Here is a 12455-nt window from a genome sequence, read left to right on the forward strand (position 1 = left end):
ATGCTCCACTACTGAACAAATTCTCTAGTATTACTTAAGTTCATATTAAATCTTTCAAAAGATGCATTTATTTATTTTATTTAAATCAGAGTGGGTAAAATATATGGTAGACCGGAAAAATGCACCTACTTGAGTCTCTTTAATACCATTGTCCCTGTCTGGAAAATGACAGTCATTAAAAGAAAGTTGTGAGATATTATAGTGGCTTTGTGACTAAAAACATATATGTCCACTAGCAATATAAACATATTTTCTTTTGTTGAATGGAAAAATACATTATATTATTTCTATTTTCCTTTTATCCATTATGCATCATCAATAAAAAACATTTTTATGGGAGTTCTTCTTTTTCACAGTATGAATTATATTTGCTTAAAATAAAACTGTGGACACATAAATACCTTTGCAAAATGCAGTAAAAAGTCACCACATAGAATCACTCAGAAGTCCATCACAATCACCCCACAACATTTGTATCTAGCTTTGAAAGGTTTGTGTCAGAAATATTCAACACTAACAACAAATCCTATTTAATCTTCCAAAGCTTCCCCACTACCATCAGGCCATACCAACACTGCTCAGAGTGGATATATTGACACATTCAGAGTTCTCTCTTCAACAAATAACCTTGCAAATCAAATGAAATAAAAGTAGTTTCCAAAAGTTACAGAGACTCTGCTATTTTAGGTGTGTTGCATGATTTCTTTCAGGGTTAATCTAATATCCTTTAGCTGTGAGGTTCAGGGGCATGTGTGTGATTTCACACTTGCCCACACAGAATATGGTGTACTAGGGAGTAATTGTTCTCCAATAAAACTACTACCTGCAAATGCCAAAAACATCTCTATGACACATCAGCGTACTGAGGTAGCTTGGTTTCTCCCAAACCAGACCGATTTGTTATAGGAATGAACCTTTTTTGCAACCTTTCTTGGTTATCTACCTCTGAATCTCAACTTGGAGACCTGGTGAGTCAAAAACCCAAGACAAATGTCCTTTTTATATCCATATCTTCACAGATGTAAAATTCACATGGGAGCAATTATTCACAAACTATTGAAGAGAGGTTTGGAATTCATGCCAATTCATACTTTCTTTAAATGAATGTAATGTAGCCTCTAGGCCTGTGATATTTTATGTATATAATATAGACTAACAATAGTATAATATAGTATATAGAAAATATATGAAATAAATGCTAAAATTGTATTTTCAGGCCGGTTTCTCAAAGGTTTTTCCCATATGAATTGGAAGGGAATACTGCCTCTTTGGAAGGGCTGAGTTGGAGTTCTTTTGAAAGCTTTTGAAAATAATGGTCGAGTTCATTTTACATCTACAATTGTAATAGCTGCACAACTTTTCTTGTCTTGAACCATTTATTGCATTTACTTCAGGAAGGAATGGCAAGAGAAGGGCAGATGACTTCCTCCTGGATGGCCTCCTCCTATCCAGTTTTGGGAGTTCGTGGGAGACAACCCTTCCTCCAACACAGTCGCTGATGAAAGAGATCTATTAAAAAGAACTGCGTTGGTTTACACTGCAGATTGAATGGAGCACTAAATGACTGCATTAGTATGACTGCAGCGGGGGTAATGGTCGCCTCCAGTGGGCATATATGTTGCAATAATACTCTCACACAGGTGCAATAATTGTTCAAGTGTCCTTATTTAATTTGCTACGAAGTGGTACCCAGCATCTCTCCAGCAAATGGCCCACACACCTCCCCTCACCCCACAGTTTCATTTTTCTCTCTTAGCCAGTGAAAACAGATAAGGAAATATGTGTACTTTCAAATTCTCACCTATGTATCACGAGGGTGGGGGGGTCACTGAAAATCACTTGGGAACAGCTTCTAGGGGCGGTTCTCGATACCGCCCACCAATACAGTTTAGATGCTCTTAATCTGATCACCCCGTCCGCGCCTCCTCGGGCCTGGACTGTAATTTTCCAAACAGCCACCTCTCATTTGCAAATAAAGTTAAAAATCAATCCACAGATACAGAATGCTGACTTCCTGTCACTCAATTTTACAGGGTTTTTCTTTGTAGAGCTGCCAGATTGTGACCGATGAGAGAGAGAGAGAGAGAGAGAGAGAGAGAGAGAGAGAGAGAGAATCACTTGCTTCCTAAGCAGGGATTTGCCTGCGATGCGCGGCGAGAGGACTGCGGCGACTGATTTACACAGTTGGCGCGGAGGAGGGGCCGGGGGTGCGGGGGGGACGAGCTGGCGGAGGCTCCGACAATGAGCTGATTTGGGGGCTCCCGAGCGCCTCTCCCTCCGTGCGCGATTTGGGGGCGGCCGATGGATTTGCATTCGGGTTGCAGCCTGGCGTTTCGCATATTGCCTCCCAATACCCGACCTGGCTCTCCCAGTTTGGGTGCAGACATTGGTAAGTAACGTGTAATCCGATTTTAGTTATTTCCTCGGCCATTAAAGTGTCACTTTTAAAGCAGGTCAGTCTTAAAAGATGCTGCCGGCGCGAGCGTCTCTTCGGCCTGAAACGTTCCGCGGTCCCCTTCCCCGCCCTCCAACCCCGCACCCCACCCCCCACCCCTTCCCGCTTGAGAAGTGAGGGTGTTTGAATGGTGAGCTGTCTGGGGGCCAACTCTCTGCCAACAGTATCGCTGCACCTTCCTGCTCTGCCCGAGATTCCCCCCCAGTGCAAATCGAATTTGGTGCGTACAGCCAAAGCGTTGCATTCGTATCCTCTCTCCCCCGTTCTTCCCCACCCCCCACTCCCTCTGCCGTCTGGCCGAGGCTGGGATCCGGGATCCAGTCGCCCCCTTCCTGCATCCTTCGCGCCCCTCCCCACCGTCTCCTTCTCTCATCTTTGCACCACCCAACCCCACTCCCACGTACCCAAAGGATCAAGAGCAAAGACACCCGGAGGAGGCGAGGGCCAGTCCCATCTCGGATCGGAGGAGGCCTCGGCAGGGATCGCGCTGTGAGTGACAACCTTTCAGGAAGCGAAAAGAGGGAGAGACCCAGACGCCGAGCCAGGGCTCAACAGGACCGCGAAGCTCCCCACCGAATCGAGGGCACCGAGATTTTAAATGACAAAAATAACACTACATTTTTAAAAAAGCAGTCCGGGACACTCACTAAGCTTTGCCTGCCTGCCACCCAGGGCATATTAAAGCTGTGGTCGTGAGCTCTGTCACTGACATCGCCGCGCTAGGTGAGCGCCCGGCTCTCCCATTGGTATGCAGCGACCATTTCCCTGAAAGTCTCAAAGGTGGAAACACTTAGAAGGATTACAAGCGTGATTTGGTGGCCTTTGTAAAAGTTGGCGGCCAGAAGAGGACAAACTGCAAGGCTACGGCATGATGGATACAATTCAGCTTCGGGAGAGTTTGCAGCTCCGGCTGGGAAGTCCCTCGGAGCAAACCTGGGAGATCGTGAGCGCCCTGCACTGATAGGTACCACCCCGCCACCCTTTCCTACTTTGCCTCATTGAAACCAGTATCTCTTGAACGTGGGATGTGCATTGTAGAGCACATAGACTTGGGTTGCGGTGGCTTTTGTACGCTCACAGGTGCTAGGGGGTTGTTGCATTTTTGAACTGCATCATTTAGCTAGCTGTAAGGACGGTGGTAGGAGAGGTAGTGATGACTAACGTAACCTCGGACCCCTTTTTGGGGGGAGGAAATCGTAAGTAACTCCATCAAATAGGTCAGGTGGAGGAGCAAAGGGCCCCTCCCTCAGTGGAACGCTCGCTGGTGTTGTAAAAGGTAGAAGAAAAACGACTTGCGCTTTTAATCATTTTCCATTTCTAAACAGACCTATTGTGTGTTTCGCCTGGCTACAGCAGATTAGAAAAATGATCTGTAAAAGGCTCCGAGCTCTTCAGAAAATGAATGATGCAGCATTTTAATTATTGTCCTGGGGTAGATAGTTTTGCTTCAATATTGGAATATTTATCCTGTACATGTGGGAATTAGTGGGTTCGGAGACCGGGGGAAAGGGAGGGGGAGGTAGGAAACGGGCCACATGGGGGAGAAAGGGCTTCTTGTCCTCCCCGCGGACAAATGATGCCGGGCGCTCCCAGCTGGAAGCGGACAAACCCGGAGATTCAGGGCCCTCCATCCCAACTTTTGGAGCTCTATGCTGAGATAAAGGAAAGGACACGGGTGAAATCGCCTTTAGGACATGGCCCAAATCAAGAATTTAGAGGGTTGTAGTTCAAGGGAAAACAGAGAATGATTGCAAAGAGGGCCCTTTATTGTCCCTAGGAAGCTCGGGGAAGTCTCCCGGTTACCCATGGAATCCATCGCATTATGGTTTGCGATGAAATCCGCGAAACAGCCACCGCCTCTGCACAATGGGTACAGAAGGTGGTGTGTGCGCGTGTGTGTGTGTGTGTGTGCGCGCGCGTGGGAGGGGGAGGTCGGCAGCTGCTGATGGAGATGGGATTGCTCTGGTTCTCAGCGCAGGCTGTCGATGTTGGTCTGAAACCTATCTGAGAAATAGGGTGTGTCTGGAATATTAAGGATGCAGGACGTTAAAGAATCCTGCCCACCTGCTAAATCTCTGATAGCTGCTTCCAATCTTAGCTATTCTGGAGCTACACTTGCGCTGTCATTTTAAATGCAAAACATCATGCAGACAACCGATATTTAGGAGGACCTTTTGTTGACTTAAGTGATTCAAAATTTTTTAGGATGGTGAGAGATGGACATGCTAACTGTGTTTCTCCTTAAAATTTGGCTTTGTGAAGAGTACTTGAAGGGAAAGCCACCTCCGCTGGCTAACTTTGAGCCCTCAGGCAATTGAGGTTCAGTCTAGGTTTTCAGTAATGAGACAGTTCCTCCCTCCCTTCCCTGTTAGATGGTGACAGGCTGGTGTGTGTGTGTCTGTGTATGGAGGGGGGGTGTGCATTGATGACACACAGTTCACGCTAAGTGGACTTGTTTGCTGCACACTTGCTCCTGTCCAGTTTCTCCACAAAGATGCACTCCCCAACCCTGGCAGGTGGGACTGTGGAACTGTCAGTTGAGCCTTTAAGAATTCTCAAAGGGCTCTTGTGAACTATAATCTGGTGGCCCCTCTATACTGAAACAGGTTCCCTCAGTCATCCCCACCCCATGACCTTATGACTCCCTTTCATCCACTTCCCTGAAATAGCTGGAGAATATACATATCATACATATCATATGGATAGAGGTGGATATATGTGTGTGTATGTGTGTATATATATATATATATATATATATATATATATCCATCCCCATCCCACGAAGTCTTTCCCAGTGGAAGAAAATGAAATGTGTCATTGTTACTCAAGTGTTCTGCATCTCCTTCCAGAGCATTGACTTCTCTCTGATTTTAAAAAGGTAGAAGGAAACACATGGCTTTTGAATCCAGGGGAAACACAAGGTTTTGCCCTGCAGCACAGTAAAACGATTTCTGGTGCAAAGAGATCGAAGCAAAATGCAGGAGAAACTCTCTGTTCAAGTCTCTTGCCTGCCTGAGCTCTTACTCCTGACACCAATGCAGAGTTAGCAGGACTCAGCTCTTCTGTTTGGGGACCTGAATTTACCTATATCCCCCCTCTTTGAAGAGAAGTGTCTGTGCTGTGAAAAGAATAATTCTGAGAGACAGTCATACTTTTGAACCCATCTACACCAGAGAAAGGAGCTTTGGGGAAATAGAAGGGCAAACCAGTCAGGCCATAGTTTCCTTGGGAGTTAAGAAAAGAAAAAGGAAAAGGAAAAAAATGCCTACTCCCCTACCCCCTAGCATCTCCACCTTCCCCACTAAAGGAATCTTTCCCCATGGGTTAGTTTCTTTTTCCTTCTTTCACTTACTTTGACAGTTTATCTTGACCTCCACACTTTTTACCCCTCTTAAACACACACACACACACACACACACACACACACACACACACACACACACACACACTTTAGTCTGGGCTTCCTAGTGCTCCCCCCGGAACCCGTGGCAAATGCGTTCCCCTTCCCGGAGCTCATTTTCGAGACCTGGAAAGCCAGTTCCAGGGTTTTCAACACACATTGAAAAAATATAAAAAGCCAGCGCAAAGGAAGTCCGAGATTCTGCTCTGTGATTGAGCGGGCCTTCCTCGCTGCTTTCCTCCCCGCCCTTCCTCCCAGTGCCCAATGATGTGCTGCCGGTACCCAAAGAAAGCAGCCTCGCAGCGGCAGCGAGCGCTGGAAGTCTGCAGCAGCCCCTTCTCCTCCCTCCTCTATTGAGAGTGGCAAGCGGCTCTTCTGCATCCAAAAGAAGCCCATTGAGAAGCCCATTTCATTCCCAGCACGTCTCAAGCTCCTTGCCTTTTTTCCCTCTGCCCCCCTCCATTTATCCCCCTTGGCTTCAGTGAGAGAGAGGGAAAGAGAACCCTTAAACTCAAGCGTTTCTCATCCCTCAACAATGTCCAATGCTTAAAAAAAAATTCTCCTGCAAAATAGGTAAGTTAAAGACATCTGGAGCCTTGCTTGCCGAAATCTCAGGATCTCAAAAATAGGAAGAACATTAAAATAAAAATGGTGAAGAAAGAACTTATGTAGATTTTAATATTTTATAAGGACACTAACTGATACTGCACTGTAGTCTCATCTGCCTTCTCTCTCTTTTTCTTTAATTGTTTCTAGAAATTGAATATTGCATGCCTCAGGCAGATTTCTCTCTGCTTTCTCACTGGTTCTCCTTTCCTTACAGCTGTGTACATTATATGCACATTTAATGTAAAGATTTATTCTTTTCATTCTCCCTATGAATTTTATCGTTATGTTTTAAGTTTCAGGGTTGACCAAATATTTCCTTAGTGCATGTCTCTAAGTGTGGAGAGAAAATATATGCTAAAAGTTCCAGTTTATTTTTATTGATTAAAAACAACCATTCAATTTCTATAGACATTTCAGTGACTCAGAAAGGGCAATCTAATAAAGCTGCATTATTATAATTTATTTATGTATGCATTTTCATATACTGATATTAGGCAAGGAACAAGAGCCATGAGGAAGGCTCTGTATTATTAGAACAGTGTACTGTATTTGTTTCTTCTGATTAAAAAAGAATGGTGTCTTTCCTTGCAGTGTATTTCATGCAATAGATCATTTATCGGCAGATGACTATGAAGGGTTCCCCTTCTTGCCTTTAACTACCCAACTGTCCTCTAACCAGCCACCTGCTGTTCCAGTTCCAGATTTATCCAGGGTTCTTCAGTTGATCTGGAGGGCATGGACACACATTCCTAACCAAGCTGTTCGGGCAGATACTCCCAAGTCCAGCATCCTTTAACTGTCACTACCTTTAGCGCTGACAAGGCTTCTTCTTTAGAAAGGATTGTCACTTCTCAAAGGTTTAAAGGGCCAAATGATACATATGTAAAAATCTTTTAATTGAAGGAGATGTTATTAATCTGTGTTTGGGCAAAGGGGGTGGAGGTATAGTGTGTTACTAAGCATATACTATATAATTAAGCATGATGTAATCATTTCTTAAGAGAAACCTTAAGTTTTCCTGAGATACCAATCATTTTATATATCTCAGCATCTCATATTGAGCATTGGGTTCATATGTTATAATACTCTTTAATCTAACAGCATATTTTAATTTCAACTTTTCACGAGTAGAAACCAATCATTTAAGGAACTTTTTTCCCCCATCAGAGTTCAAATCGGATCTATAATGGCCACCTCATATCCATGTGAGCTTTAACAGGCAAATGAGTGTAATGGCCAGAATATTGCCATTGTTACTGAATATGTCTATACTTAAAAGGCATCACTGTATATAATGGCTTCTTTTTTGTATGATACGTTCTTTATGAAGTATGGCAGGATAATGTCATCACATGGTACAATATTTTAGTTTCCTAACTTCAAAATATACAATGAATTAGACATCATGATAGGTCATTTTGAATGTCAGTTCAACAACAGTCAGAGTTATTATTTCACTCCTAAAAGGCCCCACATGGAGGAGTCAATCAGACTAGTGCATAAGACTAACAGCTAAAAATCTGCATCTTTATTTCTGTTGCAGTTTTGTAACCAACCACGGATGATGAAACCTTCTATAGCGGAGACGTTTCACAGAGGAAGGATGCTGTGGATTATTCTTCTAAGCACAATTGCTCTCGGGTGGACTACCCCGATCCCCCTGATCGAGGACTCAGAGGAAATAGATGAGCCCTGTTTTGATCCATGCTACTGTGAAGTTAAAGAAAGCCTCTTTCATATACATTGTGACAGTAAAGGATTTACAAATATTAGTCAGATTACTGAGTTCTGGTCAAGACCTTTTAAACTGTATCTGCAGAGGAATTCAATGAGGAAATTGTACACCAACAGTTTTCTTCATTTGAACAACGCTGTGTCCATTAACCTTGGGAACAATGCATTGCAGGACATCCAAACAGGAGCTTTCAATGGACTTAAGATTTTAAAGAGGCTGTATCTACATGAGAACAAACTGGATGTCTTCAGAAATGACACCTTTCTTGGCTTGGAAAGTCTTGAATATCTGCAAGCAGATTACAATGTCATTAAACGCATCGAGAGTGGAGCATTTCGGAACCTAAGTAAACTGAGGGTTTTGATTTTGAATGACAATCTCATCCCCATGCTTCCAACCAATTTATTTAAGGCTGTCTCCTTAACGCATTTGGACCTACGTGGAAACAGGTTAAAGGTTCTCTTTTATCGAGGGATGCTGGACCACATTGGCAGAAACCTGATGGAGCTCCAGCTGGAAGAAAATCCCTGGAACTGTACATGTGAGATTGTGCAGCTAAAGAGTTGGCTGGAACGCATTCCTTACACCGCCCTGGTGGGAGACATCACCTGTGAGACCCCTTTCCACTTTCATGGGAAGGACTTGAGAGAAATCAGGAAGACAGAACTCTGCCCTCTGTTGTCTGACTCTGAGGTGGAGGCTAGTTTGGGGATTCCCCACTTGTCATCCAACAAGGAGAAGGCGTGGCCAACTAAGCCTTCCTCCATGTTGTCTTCTGTTCATTTTACTGCTTCTTCTGTCGAATACAAGTCTTCAAATAAACAACCCAAGCCCACCAAACAGCCCCGAACACCAAGGCCACCATCCACATCCCAAGCTTTATATCCTGGTCCAAACCAGCCTCCCATTGCTCCTTACCAGACCAGACCACCCATTCCCATTATATGCCCTACTGGGTGTACCTGTAATTTGCACATCAATGACCTTGGATTGACTGTCAACTGCAAAGAGCGAGGATTTAATAATATTTCTGAACTTCTTCCAAGGCCACTGAATGCCAAGAAACTGTACCTGAGTAGCAATCTGATTCAGAAAATATACCGTTCTGATTTTTGGAATTTCTCTTCATTGGATCTTTTGCATCTCGGGAACAATCGTATTTCCTATGTCCAGGATGGGGCTTTTATCAACCTACCCAACCTAAAGAGCCTCTTTCTCAATGGCAACGATATTGAGAAACTGACACCAGGCATGTTCCGAGGCCTACAGAGTTTGCACTATTTATACTTCGAGTTCAATGTCATCCGGGAAATCCAGCCTGCAGCCTTCAGCCTCATGCCCAACTTGAAGCTGCTATTCCTCAACAACAACTTGCTGAGGACTCTACCAACTGACGCCTTTGCAGGCACATCCCTGGCTCGGCTCAACTTGAGGAAAAACTACTTCCTTTACCTTCCTGTGGCTGGTGTTCTAGAACACCTGAATGCTATTGTCCAGATAGACCTCAATGAGAATCCTTGGGACTGTACCTGTGACCTGGTCCCCTTCAAACAGTGGATTGAAACCATCAGCTCAGTCAGTGTAGTAGGCGATGTACTTTGCAGGAGCCCCGAGAACCTCACTCACCGGGATGTGCGTACCATTGAACTGGAAGTTCTCTGCCCAGAGATGCTGCACACTGCGCCAGCGGGAGCATCACCAGCCCAGCCTGGACACCCTCACCTTCCTGGGGGGCCGACCAGCGCATCACCTTATGAGTTCTCTCCTTCCGGGGGTCCTGTGCCGCTTTCTGTGCTGATTCTCAGCCTGCTGGTTTTGTTTTTCTCAGCAGTCTTTGTTACTGCAGGCCTTTTTGCCTATGTGCTCCGAAGGCGCCGGAAGAAGCTGCCCTTTAGAAGCAAGCGGCAGGAAGGTGTGGACCTTACTGGAATCCAGATGCAATGCCACCGGCTTTTTGAGGATGGTGGGGGAGGTGGAGGTGGAAGTGGAGGCGGTGGTCGACCCAATCTTTCCTCCCCAGAAAAGGCCCCTCCTGTGGGTCATGTATATGAGTACATCCCGCACCCAGTTACCCAGATGTGCAACAACCCCATTTACAAGCCTCGCGAGGAGGAGGAAGTGGCTGTCCCATCAGTCCAGGAGGCAGGGAGTGCAGAGCGCGGAGGTGCTGGGACACAACCGCCAGGAATGGGGGAGGTCCTCCTGGGAAGTGAGCAGTTTGCTGAAACACCCAAGGAGAACCACAACAACTACCGGACCTTGCTGGAAAAAGAAAAGGAGTGGTCCCTGGCAGTATCCAGCTCCCAACTCAACACCATAGTGACAGTGAATCATCACCACCCTCACCCTCACCACCCAGCAGTTGGTGGGGTTGCAGGGGTAGTTGCAGGAACTGGGGGGGACATGGCTGCGTTTCGCCACCATGAGAAGAATGGTGGGGTGGTGCTGTTTCCCCCTGGGGGAGGCTGTGGGGGTGGCAGCATATTACTAGACCGAGAGAGGCCGCAGCCAGCCCCCTGCTCAGTGGGGTTTGTGGACTGTCTCTATGGCACAGTGCCCAAATTAAAGGAACTGCACGTCCACCCTCCTGGCATGCAATACCCAGACTTACAGCAGGATGCCAGGCTTAAAGAAACCCTTCTCTTCTCCGCTGGAAAGGGCTTCACAAACCACCAAACCCAAAAAAGTGATTACCTCGAGTTAAGGGCCAAACTTCAAACCAAGCCGGATTACCTCGAAGTCCTGGAGAAGACAGCATATAGGTTCTGACTGAAAAGTAAAGATAAATTAGTGCTTTTTTTTTCAAAAGAAAAGAAAAAAAATGAAAGAAATATATCCCTTGATCCCTTTACACGTTCCCCAATAAATCCATTCTCACAAATTTCCCTGCCCTGAACAGAACTGAAACCGCATGATAACTAGAAAATACAGATGTATGTGCTCCCCTCTCAGATGTGATTTGGAGGAAGGGCCATACTCAGATCATTAATCAATGAAGTGCCTTCGCAGACTTTTGCCAGCAAATGTTATCATTATTTTTTTTATACTGAAATTTGAGACATTGACTGTGCCATGTATAAGGTATACTGCGGATCGTTGTACTGATCCTAATTAAGTAAAATTCAATGTATCTTTTTATTTTTAGTAATTACTTTTTTTTTAGTTTCGTTTCGTTTGGCAGGGAGCAGAGAAAACAAGTTAAATTTTGTGTCTCTCTTTCCTCTTCCCATCATGGCACAGACCCTGTACATGTATTAACAATGCAGTTTGCTGCATGCCTGGAAACTGCAAGATGGGGAGGGAGGGGGCGGGTCTTTGCTCGAATGTTCTCACCCACTCTTTTTTCTCTCCCACACACACCCACAAGCAAATCACGAATCCCTGCACACAGGTCCCTGAACTGGCAGCCTCTTGCTTCTGGTGCAGACACACACACACACACACACAGACACTACTCCCATTCAGACCAATCTAATTAGTTTGGCTTTGATCCATTTGTCTCCTCTCTACAGCTCCACCTTTCCCTTCACCCCTAGTGTACAGCTCACAACATCTCTCCGACCACCTAGGAAAAGGTCATGTTCTAGGCTGGATCCTGCGGAAGTGGAGGCCTGGTGGTTTAACAGGCAGAGGCACACACCTAGGGAGGAGCATCCTGTTTGTGACACTTCATCCTGATGCCAAGATTTTTTGGAGAACATCTGCACTTTCTTATATATATATATATATATAAAAGAGCAACTGGGTATATATCACTAACAGCTTTGTAGGAAGCACTTTTAATGTTTTCTCTCACACACAAAGATTCAAAAGAAATGTGCATATATTTATTCTGTAATTTCAGTTATTATAAATTGTAAAGGTAATGTTTAATCATTGTATAGTGATTATGCGTCTGGTATAGCTTTCCTAATAAAAAGTTTTTGAAAAACATAATACATTATATATAGAGGATACAAAGCTCGAACCCTTAACTCCAGCTATGCCATGCCTTTCATGCTCACATTAAACAACAAAAAAAAAGAAAAACCTTTCTTTTACTCGTTACAGAGAAAGCTAGTTTATTAACAAGTCTGATGCACTGTGATGTTGATATATGTTATAACTGCCCCTATCCCATACCAAGATATAATTGGGACTTTAAAAAATCTGATATATGTAGTTCACTTTTTTATTGTATTATTATTTCAAAGTTAGTACCCCAATAATGCACCATTTTTTCTAGGCAGGATGTAATTGGGAAAATATGAGGTAAC

The 12455-nt window shown here is 44.6% G+C and overlaps 1 protein-coding gene across 2 annotated transcripts; it reads left to right on the forward strand.

Annotated features, from left to right (window-relative positions):
• Positions 1-2340: 2340 nt before the first annotated feature.
• On the forward strand, positions 2341-11214 carry SLITRK3 (SLIT and NTRK like family member 3). Of its 2 annotated transcripts, none has more exons than XM_053657866.1 (2): positions 2341-2389; positions 8008-11214. In XM_053657866.1, the coding sequence occupies exon 2, from the start codon at positions 8026-8028 to the stop codon at positions 10966-10968; it is 2943 nt and encodes a 980-aa protein (XP_053513841.1). In that variant the 5' UTR covers positions 2341-2389; positions 8008-8025; the 3' UTR covers positions 10969-11214. The 2 variants fall into 2 exon arrangements, with proteins under 2 accessions (XP_053513841.1, XP_036987227.2); XM_037131332.2 differs by lacking the exon at positions 2341-2389 and adding an exon at positions 3331-3419.
• The last annotated feature ends 1241 nt before the right edge of the window (positions 11215-12455 follow it).

The sequence above is a fragment of the Artibeus jamaicensis genome, unplaced genomic scaffold, assembly GCF_021234435.1.
Source record: "Artibeus jamaicensis isolate MK-2021 breed Jamaican fruit bat unplaced genomic scaffold, CSHL_Jam_final scaffold_474, whole genome shotgun sequence".
Taxonomy (NCBI): Eukaryota; Metazoa; Chordata; class Mammalia; order Chiroptera; family Phyllostomidae; genus Artibeus; species Artibeus jamaicensis.

Bases quoted from the DNA above. Each gene is read 5' to 3' on its own strand.
- SLITRK3 (XM_053657866.1), top strand. From the start codon at position 8,026: ATGATGAAACCTTCTATAGCGGAGACGTTTCACAGAGGAAGGATGCTG.